Here is a 21,821-nt window from a genome sequence, read left to right on the forward strand (position 1 = left end):
CGTGTCAACAACACCCTTCCTGAACTCTGGATTCCCATTCATAGGTGACGTGCCCCAAGCCAACTCATCGGTGCCAATCCTGAATCTCTAAATTCACTTTGCAAGAGTATCTTAACTTTCAAGGCACTAAGGTATCATTTAGCTTTTACGAATGGTACTGTGATTTAACTAAATGATTCATCAGTGGTCTGAGAGTTAGCACAATTTGAAAGTGAGTCTTAATACCTGTCAGGTAAATTGTACTTTTACTATTTAAATAGATATTTTAGTAGTTGCTCCCCTCATTCCAGAATGACTGGAGTCAGGGGCTAATACTCAGAGTAAAATTAGATGAATTTTACCAAGTTACATAGCTAAAATGAAAAACACTGTGAATTTTCCTATTTGTTCATCTAAACATGCAGAGCTCATGTCAGAAGGTGCGTGTGCTAAGGAGAGGGCCAGGATGTTCTTCAGCTCCTCCACGGTCATTTGATGTCACCAACACCAGGAAAGGGCCAGCGGTCAGACTCCCGGCTCACCTAGGACTAAGGGTAAGTCATTTTCACTACCCTTGAACAAGGGCCTCGACTTACTGTCTATGAAGAAAACTTCAAAATGTTCCATCCCAAAGTGACTTAATGATTGAGTGCACCCACTTCAATTTAAAAGGTGGGGGGTAACTTTTCATCATTAGTAGTACTCTCAAGCTAACATTCATTTAATGGGGCTCTAAAAAACAAGTGATGTTTTTCAGTGATTACAATATGTATTTAGGAGAAAAGGCATCATAGTGATGGGATTCAGGTGACCATGCACTACAGTGACTCTTCCTGTGTCTTTGTGTCACACTACTTTCCAGTTTCGGTTTAAGACCTAAATTCCCCAAAAGGGGACAGTCAAGTTACTACAAAAGAGGGATATACTGTATATGTGTACAGTATAGAATCTTAAAAAAAAACGTGCAGAGGTCATGCTGTCCGGACTTGCCCAGTTATTTTTCAATAACAGTTGCATAACCACAGGTGTGGAAAATTCTCTTCTGAACCAGCACTTCCTCTTCCATCAACAAGCTGTGCGTGTGTCTAAACCATGACATAGGGCATCTGTTTGGGAAAAGGAGGAAGATTTTAAAGAAACTGCTAAATTAGTTCTCAAAATCAAGGAAGGGCTATTATGTAAGCTCAACATATGTTCAAGGGATGTAAAGAATGTCAAAACGAACCCCCTCAATCAGGGAAAAGGAATCAGAGTTCACAGCTCAGCTCAGAGACTTGAGCATCACCACTAATTTAATCAAGAATTAACCAGCATATCTCCACATTTACTGAAAATACTTCATGTAGTATTGCCCCAAACAAATTCACAAATGTGTGTTGAGATAACTCACTCAACAACATCCTGAACAACACTGCATTGCCCATGACCACCAGACCCTCCAGTCGGAGAGGTGACCTAGCACCACATGCTGCTTCAGTGCAGCCCACATACAAAGGTACACGTGCTGTGTAAACAGGTGGCACACCCTCTTGCACAGGGTAGCTCCAGCCTAACAGAAGGAGGGAGCTAGAGTCACGTGTCACAGGTTTGTCCTGTGGCCCCTTAATATTTCCTATCTTTAAACTTTCTCCTGCTAAAAAGTGGTACCACATATTTGAAAAGCCAAAACTCCTAATCAAATGATGTTCCTTCTACCTGGAGAGTTTCAGAAAGATGGGAAATTACAGTAGACAATGAGACATTCAATGACTCGTCCATTTTAACCACGGAGAATCTCACTCCTGATTATCATCACAGGACTTTACCCAGCTATCCAACACGTGTCACCAAACTTCTCGGCAATCTAAGTCTACTAGAATTTCTTCAGTGACTTTTTGCATGTTCCTCTTAATCTTGAAAACAAAATAAATAAGGATGTTTAAAGAAGTTGTTTGAGACTTTCTGAGAAAACTTGCGGACAGTAAGAATGAAGTAGTTTGAGAATATTTCCAAAAGTGCTCTTAGTATCTTGTTACTTCCTGAATTATAAAATGAACATACATTTAAAATAATGGTCAAAAACAACAACAAAAAACCCAACCAGTAAACAAAGCAACGACAACAGCCAGGACCCCAATCCACCGTGGTCCCTGGAAGAAAGGGGGACATATGTGACAGAGGGCTGACTCTTACCCACTTTTCTGTCTCCAAAACCAGGATAATAATTTGCATACAACAGAGAGTTAATGAATATCCTAAGTGAATTGGAGGAAAAATGCTGGTAACCTCCACTCTTGTCCCACTTCTACCTGTGGCACCGAACCTGTAACTCAATCTTGTTTGCCCTGGCCACTCCCACCACCACTGAAGCCCAGAGGCGTTCTCAGATAAATATCTGAGAAAATGTGAAGGACTAGGTTTATAACCTAGTCTCTTATAAAAAGACTTTTTTTTCTTCTTTTAGTTTTCATGTTAAAAATGTAGGTAAAATGTAGAAATAAATGAAAATAGGTGAATTTCATAAAACATATGCAACTGGGTTTTGCAAAATGCTATTTAAGAAAAATTCAGGCAACTACCTAAGGATCATTTACTGTCAAACACATATTACTTTGCCTGAATTTGTAAATAATCTCACATAATCCTCACAAAACCATAAGCAGTATTGATCACACTTCACACTGTATGAACAGAAGCTCAGAGATGTTAAGTGATTTGTTCACATCAAAAAGTCGACAAGCTACAGGGCCTGGACTCAAGCCAAAGTCGCTGGCTGAGAGTCCAGTCCTCTCCTGCACCATGGCGATGACAACTCAGTTACTGAAATTTCTTTTAGTGGATAAAGTGGGAAAATCAGAATCACAGCGCAGGCAACAGGATCAAACTCTAACTAGAATCAGGAAGCCAACAGTCCCAACGTTTTAGGATTGGCAATTGTCTCTAAGCCAGCTCTTGGTGGACTGGAGGACAGGAATCCCCTCCTGGTCATCTCTGCTGTACAGCAGACAACACTTGGTCCACCATTTTACACACCCTAGATCTGCAAAAAGTCTTTACAAAACTGCATGAGCTGGTCGTGAGCATGGCCCGGGCATGTTAATGCGGCAGGCCTACCCCCTCATCTTCCTCAGGGTGCTCCAAGACCTTTTCCAAAAACACTCTTTGATTTTAAATCATCCCTATTCCTTACATCACCAATAGAAAATATACAGGCCAATTCATTTCTTTCTGTCATTTAAAATACAAACAGAAGTGATGTGGGTTTGGAAATGTAGCAGTGAAAATGTGTGCTACAAATATGAGGAAAGGAGATGGGGAAACAAACTACCACACTGTTTGGTAAGCAGTATGACCTAAAATAAAAATTAAGCTGTGAGTAGGGAACATGGCCATCATTTAGGACTTTCTCAACCCTAGGTGACCAAAGAACTATGCCAGGGGACAGACCACTTGTACCTCCCTTCTTCTAAAGTTTTTAAATTGGTAGCTTGCACGAGGCTCCTGGCTAACACATCTATGGCCATGTCTAACCAGTATGTTAAGAAATAACTTTGGGTTTGTAGAGTTCCTTCTGTGGGGAATTGATTTACTATCAGCAATATTTTACTGAACATTTTTAAAATAAAGGAGTGTCGACAGCAGAGGATTTACCCCTTCCTTCTTGCACTTTGTCACAAAGAAAATTTACTGCTAAATCACATACAAATCTTAAGAAATTGTAACCCAACTATGTCAATAAGGACTTTTGTCATGTCCCAAACAAGGGTCTCCGGCACTATTAAACCAAGAAAACTTTTCCAAAATTCAAAAATCTCAAACATCCTCTATGTAAAAGATCATTCAACTAAACAAATATATCAAATTCTCCACTAGAACATGAAAGTGTTCATTAACAAAAGCTTTCCAGTTAGACTGTATTCATATATAGCTCTCTATATATGTATATAATGATATATATGTGTACACATACATATCATTAAACATCTCATCTCTATAGGAAAACTACTCACTTTTAAAAAACCTTGGCATATAAATAGCTATTAAAACAATTTCATAAATTCATACTATTCAACTGCATTTCAAAACATGAAAAGAGTGCCAGTTCTACAAAATCCCTATGGGAATAACTGAGAACAGCAACGGAAACAAAAATATCCCCCCAAATTAAAAGTACATACACATTCACACACATATACACCCAAACCTTAATGTAAGTCAACTTGATAATGAGATAGCTGCAGGACAACTACAGACTAACTATTAATCATTGAATTATACTTTCATTCTAGAGTACAAACAAGAGTTCAGATCTCTTTGGTCCACGTATTAATATATTCAATGTCCATGTTATTTTCTGACTAAGTTTGGATTATGAACTATGTGCTCCATATTACCATGATAATTTTCTTAAATCATAAAATTGCCATATGTTTAAAAAATTCATTCTGTACTTCTAAAACAATTTTCACATTATTGGTAATTCCTCTAGAGTACAAATGCTTTAAATTATTGATAGGATAGCCAAAGTAAAGAAAGAATACAACTCAAGTCCAACAGAAAAGGAGAAATCAAATTGACCTGGAAAAGTTATGTCTAAATTTAATTTGAGGAAACATTAGAAATATAAAGAACACATAAATTAATAGTAGACTTGTACAAAATAAAAAGAATCAATTTTAAATTTTACTTCAAAGATCTTTAAGATTGAATATTTGCTAATTGGTTGTTGCTGTCTGAACAAATTTCTAAGCTAGTGACAGTAGACCCTTAAAACTGGCTTCCATATAGGTAAAAGTATCCTCCTTCCCAACTCTCACATTAAATTAATATATTCTTTTTGATGGAGGAAAAGTAGCATAGGTAACAGGAGTCTTAAATTTGAATGGGATCTAAATTGAACCTACATTTTTAAAAGTCGACTTAAATAAAGAAGTGAGGGGACTCTTTTGTCTGGACTGTTCTCTGTATTCTCTATAATGGCTGCTCCTTTGAGTTAGCATGTTTATAAATTGCAACTGGCCAAAAAGTCTCATTAGGAGATTCAACCAGACTAGGGTCTGTGTTTTCTTACTTCTTGTCTTCTTACAAATAATTATGTACTGACAGAATCTCTTAAAATGCTTTACAAAGGATAGTGCCACTTTTAATACATGTGATCTTCTTCCAATAAACTTAAATTGTACTTAAAAACTGAACATCTGAAATGAATCACTCAAATATATATATATATATATATATATATATATATATGTATACATATATACACACATATACATATATGTACTTCACTGATTTGTTAAGACTGCCAAGTTTTAAAATTATTTATTGTATTCCCCAATTTTTACTTAGCAGAATCATGACATTGCCACATATCCAAAGTAAGAAGAGTTTATTATTCTTCCTAAATAACTTACTTGGTACTTATATACAAACGAGCCTTTTTATTTCCAGAGCCTAATTTAGGCCACTCTTTCAGTATAGTTAATACTCCAGAATGAAAGATTGTTTTGTCAAAAATCAAGACAGATGCAACAAGTAATATAATCCCACTGCTGCTAATGACAAAGATGTTTTCTCCATGAGATACAAGGCAAACTTTCTTTAGAAGGGTCAAAGAATGCAACATGCATTTCAGACTTTTTTCTTACAAAATTCATAAGAAAAATTTCAAATTATATTTTTATGACACATAAGTGACAATATGTGTGACCCATAAAGTTTTTTAATTCATATAAATAAAATATTTATGCATGAGGAAAACTATTAAAAGGGTGTCCAGTTAGTGAAAAGTATGCACCCTACAGGTCTACTTTGAATCCTTAAAACAGTTTAGCTCATCTTCCATTAAGAAGACTATTATTTTCCACATAAATTAAATAATAATGCCTAAAAAGCCCTAAATCCCAGAAACGCTCCACATTAAAACCAAATAATTTCTCCCATATTAAATGAGTTATTTAGCACTCATAGGGGATTCAGCATTACAAAACAAAATCTTACCACATGACCTGAATTCATGTCAAATATGTTCACAGCACTCATCTACATCTACACTTGCAAACCGTCACATGATCAATGTCAAAAAAAAAAGTTTGGCACATATATCAATTCCTCACAACGTCCCTGTAACTTAACACAACACTGTTAAGAACAATGATTTCAACACCAATGTTAACCTGATTGGCAGCTAAACAAGGTGCTTTTTCTTGAGGCTTCACATGGGTCTTGTGCACCTTGCCTGGGACGGAGGCACGTAAGGTGCAGTGCGGTAGTGCAATCACTTGGACGCCAGAGGGCAGTCTTTCCACACAGCGCAAGGTCTGTCTTCCTTCGGTTTCGACTGGCTCGGTCCACAGCTCCTTCACAATGCCATTTTCAGGGAATCTGTACATCTGTTTCCTTATGTGAAATAAGACATTCCCTCAGAAACCTCAAAGCGTGGCGAGGATCCTTGAAAAGGAGATGATTAATGTCAATACGGTCTGCCCAACGCCCCATACCAGCGCTTCCAGCGGGGCCATGTTCTTCCCTGCCACTCGGTAGATGCCGGCCACCGCGGCACCTGGAGGAGAGAGGGGAGAGGACAAAGCGCGCTGCTTAACTCCACCGCGACAGGACCCCTGCGCATTTCATCAAAGCAGAAAGCCCCTCACTCTCCTCATGAGGTAAACTGTTTGGGTTTCTAGGTGATTGGTAAAAACTACCTTTAGCATACTACATTTAACCATTTAACCTCTTAACTGAAAAGATGCCTTTTCTATCCAACCCAAAGACATGCAGGTGCAGTCTAAGCTGCACACATAATACCAAAGACGTCTGTAAAAACTGATGATCCATTATTGTCATCTTTCTCCTGGACGTTCAACTGCTTGGACCTGATCAGCCTTTCTACAAATATGCCACATAATATGTTGATAATTATAAATGATAATGCAGAAAAACTACATAATTTAATTTCCAAATTTTAAAAGAAAATTTTAAAATTGTCCCTTTTTTACTTGAGTAAAATTAATTCATTCTTCAGTATCATATAAAATATAACAATGCATTTCACCATATAAAATAATTTCACCATATAAAATAATTTACTGAATTTTTAAAAGAAACACACAACTATAAAATTATTTGGAGACTAGTAAAAGATAAACTTGATATCTTTTCTAGAAAATATTTTAGGTTATGCACCCTTCCCAGAATGAGAGAATCTCAGAGTTATGAAGAAACTCAGGCCTAATTCAATACTTCATGTTAACATATTATATATAATGACGAAGAATTTTTTTAAAAAAATTTAGTTTTAGATGGACATAATACCTTTATTTTATTTAGGTATTTTTATTTGGGGCTGAGGATGGAACCCAGTTAGTCTCACATGTGCCAGGCAAGTGCTCTACCACTGAGCTACACTCCCAGCCTCCTAAGTGGCTAATTTTAAAAGCACATTTTGAAATCATAAAGAAGGAAACATTTAAATTATTATATATAATAGACCGAGATATATTAAAACTACTTACTTCTTTAGGAAAACCCTGTTTATATATCCTAGGATGGTTAAACAAAGGAACATAAGAAAAAGAATAGAAATACACTTTTCAAAGACACTGAATTGACAATTAGTTAAGATAGAAACCTACTCAGAAAAATTAGATAAGGATGAAATTATTACTTGTCAATTTAAAAACAATTAGGTAAGTATTGACTCTTTGAACTTAACCTAAAATCTCCCAAATATACTGGGGATTGAAATGGAGTAAATTATATGCATTCATTAGTATGTATTTATGAATATTTCAAAATGAACCCCCCTCTTAGTGCATAACTATAATGCACTCAAGATTTTTTAAAAAATCTCCCAAATAATAGTTATTATATCCCTCAGAGTAGTTCTTTATAAGAGATATAAATGGGAAAAGCAAATCACCAATCTATGCCAAGGGCTTCATATGCATGTTTTAAAAGTAAATTAAGATAGCATATTTACCACATATTATGTATCTTGCTAGCAAATTTACAAATATTATCTTATTTAAATATCATACCACCCCCTCAGTATTATAACCTAATTTAAAGATGCAAAAAACAGAGGTTCAGAGAGGTTTAATTACTAACTCAAGGAAATACATAAGCACAACAGCTAGGATCTCAATGCAGGACAATCTGGTTAAAAATCTCTAAATAATTCTACCATTTATTTTATGCTAAGGTACAAGAGAACAAAGAATTCAGAAAAATCATGAAGCAACTGATAGTAATTTCAATATTAAATAAAACACCAATATTTACTTATCAAGTGATAAAAAGCACTTGTACTACTGGTCATATGCCCAAGTTTTAGAACTAGATGAAATTCTCAAAAAATTTAAAAGATCTTCTGCCTTCTTTTTTATCAGAAATTATGTCAAAATAAACCTGAGAAATAGTACTCTGGTGTTTGTTTGTTTGTTTGTTTTCTTTTATGGCAAACAAAGGATAAATTTAAACCTTTCTGGTTTTACCTAAGGTCTACAGCCTGGGGTTTGAAGCTGGGCTCAAGGGTTAAAATCCAAGTTTCTCTTCTTAGCTGCCTGCTACATAGGAGAATCATCATCCGCTCAGCTGTAAAATGTGGGGGTGCGGGCAGGTGGGGGTTGACCTTTAGGAGATAATACTACTATAACATTGCCTGGAACAGCGGCTGGTCCTAACAAGTATTCCAAAAATCTGGGCTAGTAGTCAAAATCCCAATCAGAGGATCAGTCTTTACAAGTGGTGTTGAACAACTGGGTAGTCATGTGGAAGAAGTAAATTTGGGTCCCTACTTCACATCATTCCCCAAAACAAATTTCAGAACTAAATGCTCAAAATAAAACCACAAATATAAACAAAATATAGGTAAATATATTTAGGACCTTCCAAAAAGAGATCCTCTTAAGACTACAAATAAAGAGCCAAAAATCATAAAGGTTTGACGTCAAGGAAGACTAGAAAAATATCTGCTAAGTGTAAAACAAACAGATGATTAGAATTCAGAACAGACACACATGTATATCCATGTACATGCATGTAAGTATCAGTGCAGTGCTTTCTGTAAACAAAAGCAAAACTGCTGCTCATCAGCTCGAGGATACATAAACCATACCAAGTCCACACCAAGGACCTCACAATTTCAAAAGAAAAATATGAGGGGGGCTGAAGGAACAGAGGAGGGATAGGAAAAGGAAGACAGTTTTAAGTCTAATTTTAGTATTTAACTTGCCTAAACTTCCCTATAATTCCAAGAAATTTTCATGATAATGGACAAAATATCAATCATATTTTTCAAACAAAAATATTTATACAGTAAAAATGTTTACTGAACTCTTGATTTTATGTAACAGGAAATGCATTTACTTGTAACAGAGAATAATGAATGTGACTGAACTTTCATGTGCACATAATAAATGCAGCACAATGAATCCCAACATCAAGTATCTCCATCCACAAGACACTAATTAAAAAAAAAAATAAGTGAATTTCAGAAAGATCAGTAGAGTAGAGTGAGGGGAGCAGAGAGAGGGGCAACAGGGAAGTGCTGGGTAGCACTTTATATTCCATGCTCTCATAATTATGTCAAAATGAATCCTAATATTATATATAACTAAAAATAATCAATAAAAATAAAATTAAAAATAAAAAATAAAAACACATAAGCTGACATAGAATCAGTTATACAAGAAAGAAAATAAAACAATAAACACTTCCCACCAGTGCAAACATACATACACGTATGTATGTATGTATACACATGTTGGTTGAATATAATGCAGAAACTGAACTTGGGGGAAATACATCAAACTCAAAATAGGGATTAAATTTGAGAAGAGCATGTGTTTGATAGTGTTAGTCAAAGAACTTTATCCATACTTTTTTAACATGGCAAATAAAGTGACATATTATTTATATAACTAAAACGTTTTAAAATTAATTTTAGTATCTAAATTGCCTAAACTTCCCTATAATTCCAAGAAATTTTCATGATAAAGGCCAAAGTATCATTCAATCATATTTTTCAAACAAAAACATTTATACAGTAAAAAAGTTTACTGAACTCTTGATTTAAAGTTGCAGGAAATACATTTACTTTTAACAGAGAATAAATACATTCCCTTGGATGTAGCTGTGGTTTATTCCTTTCCTGAGGTTGGAGAGAATTTCGAGTATCAATGTGCCAGAGCTCCTCCATTTTTCTACTGGTGACCTCTGTTCCCAACACTTAACTCACAAACACTAACCTCATCAACACTCCCATACTTGACCCCTGAGCCACAAATGCAGTCAACGATTTCTTAGCAATCCATTCTTCACAGTGCCCTGGTGGGATGGGCATATTTGACCCCACCAGGCAATGTCAAATAGCTTTCCTGAATCAGCTATACCAACTTAATCCCAGGTACTCCATATCAAGAATAGAAGGAGTGTTAATACCTTAATCTTTTTCTCTTTTGTCAATCTGGTAGGGAAATGATGTTATCTTTACGATTATTTTACAATCCCCTGACAATTAATGTGATTAAGCTTTTCTTTATAAACTATTGGCCATGAAGATTTCTACTCCTATGAAACACCTGTCAAATATTTCATCCATTTTTCTACTGGGTTATTTTTTTCTGATTTAACTCATAAGGTTTTTTTGTTGTTGTTAAAAATACAGCTTGGATATTAATCTTTTTTACATTTATATATGTTGACAAATAGCTTTCCCCAACATACACTGTAGTTTTCCCTCTCTCTAAGGTGTCTTTGCTGGTCAATAGACAGTTGAAAGAATACACATGGACTTCACTTTCTTGGTGAAACATGAGGCTAAATTCATATACAAAAATGAAAAAGACAGAAGTTAGACAGGGTGCTCAGAATAAATGATAGATGTCTGGAACTTCCACTGTGAACAATGGCAGAAAATTTAGAAATACATCCCCAAAGCATGAAGGGGCAAGACCAGACTGGCATAGTGGATATGAAGTAAAGAAAACAACATAGCAAATTCGCTCTGCAGATGAGTAAAGGGTGTAAACCTAGGAAGGGAGGACAGTCATCGGTGGTGAAGAGTGTCACCAAAGAGCAGCACAAACTGCCGCAGGGGTATTCCACGGAAAAGCAATGGGATGTGCCCAGCATATTTCCTCACAGCAATAAAAAAATGGGGGCACAATTCATTTTAATAGTGTGCTGAATTTATCAATTCATAAAGTTAGATCAGGGGTGGGTATCCTGTAATCCACAGGCCAAATCTGGCCAAACCTGTTTTTGTGCAGCATGAAAGCTGGGAATGGTTTTCACATATGTAAATGGATTAAAAAAATCTACAGAATACTTGTGATATAGGAAAATTATATAAAATTCAAATGTTGCTATCTATACATAATGTTTTATTGGAATAATTAACCCATTCTGACACTGAACCCTCTCTACAATCCAAGACAACATTCACAAGGCAAATGAGTCTAAACATGTCTCTTCTCATGTAGTTTTCATCGTGAGTAGCAACTGGCTCACGCTGGCCTCAGCAAATAATCTGTGCAAAACTTTCATTTTTCCTTTTTTCTGTAAAATTTGGATAAAGCATGAATTGACTATTCCTTGAATATTTGGTAGAACTCACCTGCAAATCCTAGTTAAATCTGGAGGGTCTTTACCACTTAAATTGTTTAAAAAATAATCACTGTTCTAATCATATTTTCCATTTTTACTTATAACAATCTTGACATTTCATATTTAGAAATATGTAGCTGTTCATAAAACTATTTTTATGATTCCTTATTTTATCTTTATTACTAAAAAGTTATTTCATCTATTATATCTATATTTTACACTTTCTTAGTATGCCAGCAGTCTATTCATCTATCTCTGTGACATACCAGTTTTTTGTTAACCTTTCATAAGCACAACTTTCAAAACTTCATAAGACTAAACAATGTAGTTTTAAAAGATACCATGCACAATAGCCATAAAATCAAAAGTAATCATGAATTACCTTACTCCAAAATATGGAACCTTCCTATTAGAATAAAACATTTAAACTCTAATAAAACGCAAGGAAGTTATCAACAAATGGAGAGATACTGCACGTTCTTGGGTGACATAATTTGATATGACAATTCCTCCAAAATTAACCTTCACATCCAAAGAAGTCCTAATAAAATCACAGACATACTTTTTTAGGGATTCAGTAGACATTAAAAATTTATATGAAAGAATAATGGTCCTGAGTAGTTATATTAACTTTCAAAAAGAAAAGTAACAAGAAATGCCCTATCCTTGACAGATACTAATACATATGACAAAATTAGAGGCATAAAAAATGTAGCCCTGTTGCAACGACAGAGTTTGGAGACAGACCCTGCACATAGAGAACACAATGCACAGTGAAGGTGACACTTCAAATCAATGAAGAAATGAAAGACTTCCAGAGGATGGTAAGAACTGACTTACTATGTGAGAGGGGAAAAGGCCCACCTAGAATCTAAATAACACCAAAGACAAAGGTCACTCAAAATGGAGGGGAGGGGGATATGATTATGACCGCAATGCCAGATGCCACATCCATCCGTTTCCATATGCCTATGCTTCCTTTCACTTTAAATGGTAGGGGTAAACAGTGCTACAGGCACCACTGGCTGACAAAGTCTAAAATATTTACTGCCTGGCCCTTTAAGAAAGTGTCTGCTGACTCCTGCTCTAGATGAATTAGAAACCTTAATATAAAAGGTGAAACTACAAAATTAACAGAAGTAAATACATCAGGATATCTTTTGATCTTGGTATGGGGCAAAAACTTCTGAAATAAGACCCTAAATTATAAAAGAGAATAACCTCTTTAAGCTGATTACAGGCCCTTCTACTCAATAAATGACATTGTGGGTAAAGGTAACTGATAAAAGAATGAGAAAGTTATCTGTAAAGTCCAAAATCAACAGGAGACCAATATCCCTGATCCAACTTAATAGGGAAATAAGAACATCCAAAGAAAAATCACAGAATTTTAAAAGCACTGTGCAGAAAAGGAAATCTAAATATATAAATAAGCATAAGAGATGCTGAACCGCATCAGTAATCTGAGAAATGCAAATTCAACCATCACTGAGATGTCTCTTTACACCTTTAGAATAGCTAAAATAAACAGCTAAAATTAGGCACTATTTTGAAAGAAAGCCATTTTTTTGGCCAATTCCACATTAACTATCAATACTAACTAAAATGAAAAAAGCTACTCTTTTGGAAATAAAATCCAAGAAGTTACAAGTGTTAACAGATATGGATTAAAACTCAGTGTCTTATTGAATATGGATCTTCAGCACTTGCTTGCTGAACTGAATATACAGTACACAAACATGAGTAAGCTGGCACTCATGACCTGCATTTAGGGGAAAAAAATACAACTAAATATTCATATTGACTAGTTTTCTCAATTTAAGTATTTGCAAGTCCAATAGCCAAAGAAATCTGAATGTTTTATTGATAATGTGGGCGCAAATTTTTACTTCAAGTTCTATAAGACTTTCATACTTTTAATGATTTTAAAATATAACAGTGCAGTTTCTAAAATCACTGGCTCATTTTATTTTTGACGAAATTGAAAGTGGGTTATATGTGCATACACATCATTAGAGACAAATGGAAGTGGAATTACATTCTTCACACTCTCTGAAGTTTGACAGTAGCACACATATGTGCATACTGCTTACAACTCCTGAGAAGCTGTTCCTCCTCCTCCTCCTCCACTCATGGTTCCAGTTACAACACAAGCTCTCATCAAAGGCACGGGTGGCCCCCATCATGTGTTTCTAAATACCTCCACAGGGACTAATAACAGATTTGGATTTTTTGTCCTTTGTCACAGTTCTTACATCAACTCCTTCCTTTCCAACCCCAGCTGTTACTCTATCTCAGATCTTGAGCACAGGCTCACTAGTAATTCCTCTTGATTTTCTCTCCTTTAATTTTACACCTCCTCCTTCCCTGCTCCCTTCCTTCTTTTCCCCCCTCATTCTATCCACCCATCTAACCAGTACTCTTTGGACATCTATCATGCTTTTAATCTTTTAAAGTTGGGGGTATAGCAGTGATGAAGATGGACAAAGCCTCTGTCCTTCCAGACTTTCTTCTTGGTTTTTTACATATACTCTATATTTAGCAATCAAACAAATTTTGAATTTTGAATTACGATGTCCCTTGTCAGCCCCATTCAAAAATATCTATTTGTCTCCAATGGACAGCAGGATAAAGCTTCAAACTTTCCAGATGGCCTTCTAAGGCCCTCTAGGTCCTGGCTCTATTCTCTCTTTCCAGCTGAATCTCCTACCACCCCATTATGCATGCCCTGTGCTTTGGCTCAAAGTTCCTGTTTGAAATCCTATGTATGGCAAAATAGGTGAGGCATCATGTGACAAAATTATAGCTAATGAGAAACAACAAAAGCAAAAACAAAAACTTAACAAAGACAGAAAAAACAAATTTATTAAAATTCTTCATTTAGTATGAAGAAAGGATAAGAAAAGAGACTACCTGATAATTCCCACAAGTATTTTATGATTGTCTTATCAGTGCCAGAGGATACACACACACACACACACACACACACACACACACACACACACACACACACGGGAGCAGGGCTTTCCTCTCAAGGCCAGGAGGGCAACCACTTCAAAAGAAGTAAAGGAGGGAGGCCCTTAACTATAAAGATAAGGCCTTTCTCTTATTTCTGGGGCAAAAATCAACTGAAAGGAAGAAGCCTCTCATAAAGACAGATCCAGCAGTAGCTATGAGCTGCCCCAAACATCTGGAAGCAGGCCAGAAGGGAACATGCTATAAGCCTCCATTACCTATTAGCAGGGACAGAATCAACGGCAGCACAGAGAAGCAGCCAGTCGCCAACAGAGCCATACCCAGGAAACAGCATGGCACTTCAGAGTCTGGGTACATCCAAGTTCTGTCAACTAGCAGCTGCAGAAACCAGAACTAATTCTGAAGCCAAAGTTAGAGCTGGGGTCCAAGTTCAGTGTCAAGAGAAGCCCAGGAGGACAAAAGTGGAATACACAAGGTGGCCTCGCAGAACACTTATAGTGGTCGCTAGAGGGCACTCTGAAGTGGTTAATTTCTAGCTGGCTAGAGAAGATCTGTCACAAAACTTTAGGTACTTCTAAAAAGAAATGTAATTATATTTTGCAGCCACAGGCAGATACCACCAAAGACCCAGTGGCCATACTTTCACTATTTTTATGACAATTATCACTTTCATATTTTTGTGCCTTTCTTCTTTTCTAGATAATGAGAAGCTACAATAACTATAAGATAAATATTACCATTGAACTGCTTTGCCCGATGCCAATTTTTCTGAGTATTTCTAATTCCCACAAAACCATGCATAATGACTCTTCAAATAGTAAAGCACAACTATCTATTACACTTACAATGAGAATACTTACCCAAATGATAAGTACATAAAAAAAAATATATGCCCTGAAACAAAACAAAACCTACTTACTGGTAATCATTGCTCCAGTTACAGAAGCCAAAAACCCAATGCTGACAGCAATGATGGAGATGACTCTTCCCTGCCTGTGCCTCTGCAGCATCACAAACATCAACACTCCTGCAGCACCATGGACAAACAGAGAGGAGAAGAGAGCCCACAGGAAGATCCAGTACCACATCTCTGAAAGGAAAAACAAAGGATTAACCATTCTGTTAACACATCTTAGAAAATTCACTTAACAGTGAGCACCCATGGTTTGGGGAAAGGTTGAATGAGATGATGGATGTGAAAAATTCCTAGCACAGCACCAGACATATAGTGGTACTAACTAAATCCTGATGATTACAAGCACGCTTTTCATTCTCTTTCCCCTGGTACCCTGTTGCGTTCCAATCAATCCACAAGTTTGCCATAAATATTGATGCTCTGTTCTTGTAGATTCATCTCCCTGGTTATACTTGTGAGGTACAATTTTGGCCAGCAATAGATCCAAGCTGGGCCAATGATTCTCCTCCCTTGGGAATTCAAGATTGGGACCAACTGAGAGTCTCCTTGGTCCTTGAATAGCTGAAGCCAAATCACTTTCCTCATCATGCAATGAAGCCATGATAAAGGAAGAAAGAAAAACAGATCCTCCAAAAACAAGAGACAACCAAGTCCCTTATTTCAGTAATTTTTAAGTCCTGTCACATTACTATTTTAAAACATAATACCCCAGTTTCTTTGTTTAAAAAATCCTTTGTTTTATTTAAACTGATTAAGGTAAATTTTCTATTACTAATAACTGAAAAGAGCTGATTTCAAAATGTTTCACTGTCACCAGGAAGATCATCCTTGGTATATACACATTGTATAATGCAATGGATCTCATCTACTCTTTGTGCTAAGCATTCACTAGTAAGCGTAAAAGTCAATAAATAAAGAGCACAAAAATAAATTAGTTAAATGCATTTTATCCAATCTAATTATCATTAAAGTACCAATATATAATGTTGGTGGGAATTTAAAATGGGTGCAACTGCTATAAAAAACAGTATGGCAGTTCCTCAAAAAAGTAAAAATAGAATTACCATATGATACAGCAATCCCTCTTCTGGGTATATAGCCAAAAGGACTAAAAGTAGAATCTCCAGGAGATACTGGCACAACCATGCTCAAAGTGGCATTATTCCCAATAGCCAAGTGCTGGAAGCAATCCAAGAGTCCATCAATGGACAAATGGATAAACAAAATGTGGTATATACATATAATGAAAAATTATTCAGTTTTTAAAGGTCACATGGTTCAACATGGAAGGACCTTGAGGACATAATACTCAGAGAAATGCTCCAGTCACAAAAGGCCTAATACTGCACCATTCCACTTGCATGACTATCTAGAGTAGTCAAATTCACACAAACAGAAAATGCAGTGGTTGATGCCAGGAGCTGAGAGCAGGAGGAAGGGTGAGTTACTGGATCTAAGAGGTGCGGAGTTTCAGTTTTGAAAGATAAAAAAAAAAGTCTGGAGATTGGTTGCAAAACAACGTAAATATACATAATATTCACCTAACAACTATACATTAAAAATGGTAGCTTTTATTTGGTGAAATAAAAAATATACTTGGTCTCTGACATGTTTGCTGGCACAGAGCTCCTAAAACCTTTGGAATTTCCTGACAAAGGTGCCTTTTGCTATTTATAAGTAGTTTTTTCATATTCTATTTGAGTTTATGCCAGTGAGGTGACTGAGGCACCCACACAGCCTCCTGAGGTACTGGTCACCAGGAGGACCATAAAATTATAAAAACTGGCAGTATCCACCTCCAGGAAGGAGGGAGGAGGTCTGGAGGCTAAGCTCTACAAAATTCCTAAATTTGTTCAGTTTTGGGGTTGCTGAACACATGAAGGCGCTGTGAGGGTGGCATGCCCAGAAAGCACAGCAGCCCCATGACTCGCACTTCTCCACTCCCTGCCCCATGCACCTCTTTCTTCTGGCTGTTCCCCAAGTTGTGTCCTTCATAATAAGTGAGTTTTAAAAAGTGTTCCCTTAAGTTCTGTGAGCCACTATAGCAAGTGATCAAGCTCCATGAGAAGGGCATGGGAATCCTATGTAAAGCAGGGTAGAAGGATTGGAAGTTCAGACTTGGAACTGGCAGTCTTGTGGGACTAAGACCCACATCAACCTGTGAGGGTGACCCTTACTTTCTAAAGAAAGCTTCAGGATTACACTGAATTACAGGACACCCAGGGGGTATACTGACACACTGTAGTTATCACGGAAAAAACTGAACTCTGCTGAGAATGTTTAGTTTCACTAGTTTTCTTATTACTACTATTATTGGGAATGACCTGATAGATCAATGTAACTCTGTTGTGAACGGGCCTGTAGAGATCTTGGCCACTCTGGGTAAGCAAATCCAAGGACCTACTTGTAAGTGGCAATCACATGAAACCTGTGACTAGTTAAAGTGAAGAGAGCTGCAGGATCCTGAGGGTAGAGCAAGAGGGGTACCCATGAACCTCAGTGGGAGAAGAAACAACAGGACAGGAGGGGATACCACAGCCTCTCTGAATCTGTTGGCTTCACTGAACAATTTGTCTCTAGAATTTAATCAATTGAAGAATTTGCCCCTGTATATCTGTACTAAAACATTCTAAAGCCAAACGTTAAAACATTATATCAGTTAACAGGAAAACATTCTGACATATGCAGTAAAAGGGAATCTGAAAGCATTATCTCCAAATGGATTGCATCATGTAAATTCAGCCAAATATGAGCCCTGAATAACTTGAGGACCTCCTCTCATGGTCTTGCACTTAACTTTACATTTGTTCCAATAGGACTCATGGCTTGGGTATATATGGCAAGAGGGGACACAAAATGGAACCTGGGATCATTACGGTAGTAGCCTCCAAACAACACTAGAAATAGCTCTGCTCCCAATCTGCAACTGTCATCAGCCCCAATTACAAAGTCATTCACCAATTATCTTCTGTGCTTTTTAAAAATCTCTCAAAAATGCAGTTATGAGAAATTAATTTCTCTAAATATCTAAAAATATTGTATGAAAACAAATCAAAAAATGGTAGATATTGTACAGTCCTACTTGTTATAAACAAATAGATTTAGCAACAACTTTCATAGATGAGATGGCAGATGGATGATATTATTTTATACATTCCTATTTAGCCAGTTTGAAATACCTTTAAGAATGTTTACTGCAAATATATTGTTTTTTCATTATCATGATCAATTCTGCAATACTAGAGATTGAACCGAAGGGTGCTTCACCACTGAGCTATATCCCTCGCTCTTTTTTGAGTTTGAAAGAGGGTCTTGCTAAGTTGCTGAGGCTGGCTTCAAACTTGCAATGGTCCTGCAGGCATGCACCACTGTGCCCGGTTAATATATTACTTTTTAAAATTAGTTTTCACTTTATCTTTGAATCCATCAAAGGAGAAGATGCTTAACTAGACCAATGGTTGCTCCTGAGAATTACTTAAAATGCAACTAAACAATCTTTGGAGATGAAACCTAAACATTTATATTTTTATCAAATCTCTTAAATAGTCATAATATACAGTACTTTGGAAAATCACTACTTCAGGTTTCATAAGAGATACTTATTAAAATGTCCTAAAGTCATAAAAACAAAACCTATCTCAGACAATTAAATACTTTCTTTAATCCTCACAGAGTACCCAGTGTTTCTAATATGGTCATTAGTAGGCTATTAGCAAAAACTCAATATATACTCAACATACTCTATGCATCAAGATGAAAACACCACACCTGTAAAAGACTACATCTGGGGTTTGTTCACAATTTCCTACCTTCTTATAGAAATCATATTATATTTTTAAATACTCTGTGTTTGAATTAGGTGATCAAGATTTTTCCCTTCTAGATTTTATTAGAATCTCTGGTACATGATGCACTTATAATTTGGAAAGGTCTTCTAGATCACGGATTGGCAGAGTAAGTGTGATCCATGAGCCATATCTGACCAGCCACCTTTTTCTGTATTGTCTATGACCTAAGAATGATGTTTACATTTAGCAAAGTTTAAAAAATTAATACTATTTTGTGACAGGTGAAAATTACACAAAACTCCAATAATTACACAAAATCCATAAAGTTCTATTGGGAATAAAACCTGCTGTGTTCAATGACTACTTTCATTCCAGGATGGTAGAATCAAGTAGTTGGGACAGAGACCATATGGCTTGGCCCAGGAAGCCAAGAATGTTTGCTGTATTTACTAAAACCTTCTTTTATTTTTATTTTTTGCAGTGCTGGGATTGACCCAGGGTCTTGTATATGCCAGGCAAGTGCTCTAATCCCCAATCCCCAAAATATTTTTCTTTTGCTATTCACTAAAAATAAACACTAGTACTAAAACTACAATATTTTACTCATTTATAGAAAATGTTTACTGACTCTTGGTCTGGATGACTTAATAAATGTCCTTGGAGGCTAGGCTTTCCTACCCATCCCCATTGAAAATTACTCACAGTACTTCTATATTTTATCAAGAGTTAGCATTTGTAATTTAATCAACGATACTCTGATGGCTTATATTCTAATGCATCCAGTTTTTTAGAGCACAGCATATCACTGATATTATGGGATACATAGTCCTCAGTGAGTGGGAAGGTCCAAGAAAGATCTCAAGAGGAGACACTGTCACAGTAAATTTTTTAAAAAGTAAACAGAAATTAACCAACACCACCCCCCTTCCAAAAAAAAAAGGTGATGCCTCGATATTACTCCCAGAAACTCTGGTTTAATTGGTCTTGGATGCAGATGAGGCACTGGCATTTTTTTAAGTTCCCCAGGGATTTTCATGCAAAGCCAGGTATGAGAAATCACTGCTCTTAAGACATGTCATCTGAATCATGCAGCTGTGTGTGCCTGCAAAAACTCTGGCACGGACAAAGCCAAAACTGCAGAAAACAGGATTACAAAGAATAGAGGTGTGCAGGAGTCAGAGCAACTGTGGGGTGGGGAGCACCCAAAAAATATGAACCTTACTGTGGAGGTTATGGGAAACCAAAAGAGATGATCTATAAATAAAAATATTTTACAATCAAATTTGCCATTTAAAATATTACTCAGGTAGATATAGGAAAGTGAGACTGGAAGAGATGAGCGATAGTAAGACTATGTCAAGAGTCCAAAAAGAAATTAAGGCCTAGACTTAGGCATCAACCTTTGAATTGAAAACAATTTGAGAAATAATCAGGAGGACTGATGGCATATGCTGGATGATGGGCAAGGGAGAGGTCACATCTGGCCTTCCAGATTTCTGGTGAGAGCAGCTGGATAGATGATAATGCCAAGATTTACAAGCATAGAAAAGTATGTTTGGTCCATCTACAATACAATCCAAATGTTTGGGAGGAGGGAATAAAGAAACTAAAAGCAGGGAAATGTCAAGTAGAAATCTGTGGATATCATCCACATATTCATGCCAGTGCCCAAATGAATAAATCTCAAGTTTGTAGTGTCTGAAAATTTTTCCCAAATGTATTATTTATTGTCAAATTTAAAAATTAATGATTATTAAAAGTTATTATATTTAAATTTTAATCAGAATTGAGGATACAGAAAGATGCAAAGAACATCACTCCCACCTAGTGAGAAAGACATAACTCGAAGAATCATAACTCTTCCTCATCCCATCATGAGGATGCAAGACAACAAAGCAACACAGATTCAAAAGAGGGACATGTCCCCCAAAGGAGAAAGGGGACATACACAACGTGCTACCTAGGCACAGCACAGGAGTTGGAGATGGTCACCATACAAGGGCGTAAGAAGAAATCAACCACAACTGTCATTTAAGACCAAATCAGCTAACGAGTCCACCTGATACAAGGACATCCACACTTATTTCCTATTGGCCACTCATGGACACTCCCTGGAAAGACTGAGGGGTAGGCAGGAGACCCAGGAGACATACCTCTGGAAACAGAGGACAGTAAATCCTGTTACCCAGGCACAGCAAAAACCCACTGTAGCTATGGTTTAGGGAAGGGTAGAAGAAAAAATTCTCTGTCCTTAGGGGTAAAGTAGAAAACCACTCAGGACAGGCAGGTGACTGCTAAGGAAGAAGGGGAAACTCCTGCCCAAGCCCTCTCACAAACACTAGGGGAAGTGTGGTCACCTAGGAAGGCAGGAAAGCTGGCAAGGCCCTGCCTGGAGACTCTAGTACACAGAGCATATCTAAGATTGAAACAAGACCAGGACAGCCCCCCAACAGTCTGATACAAGTAACAAGCAACGGCAGTCCACCACTGGGAAGGACAGTGTGTGGGAGACCCTTCTGTGGGGAGGAGTATACAGCTGGCGAGAAGCTGACAACAGAGCACTAGCACTGAAA

At 36.7% G+C, this 21,821-nt stretch overlaps 1 protein-coding gene across 7 annotated transcripts in view; it reads right to left on the bottom strand.

Annotated features, from left to right (window-relative positions):
- TMEM170B (transmembrane protein 170B) overlaps positions 1–21,821 on the bottom strand; it is a 143,982-nt gene that overhangs the window by 109,128 nt on the left and 13,033 nt on the right. For 6 of the 7 annotated variants that reach the window (XM_081294698.1, XM_081294697.1, XM_081294696.1 and 3 more), the window contains exon 2: positions 15,464–15,634. In XM_081294698.1, coding sequence (XP_081150824.1) covers positions 15,464–15,634 — 171 coding nt within the window. Of the gene's footprint in view, positions 1–6,353; positions 6,521–15,463; positions 15,635–21,821 lie in introns of those variants that run through there. The other variant, XM_081294699.1, reaches the window with a different exon arrangement.

This window comes from Spermophilus citellus (assembly GCF_964194105.1).
Source record: "Spermophilus citellus genome assembly, chromosome: 5".
NCBI classification, from domain to species: Eukaryota; Metazoa; Chordata; class Mammalia; order Rodentia; family Sciuridae; genus Spermophilus; species Spermophilus citellus.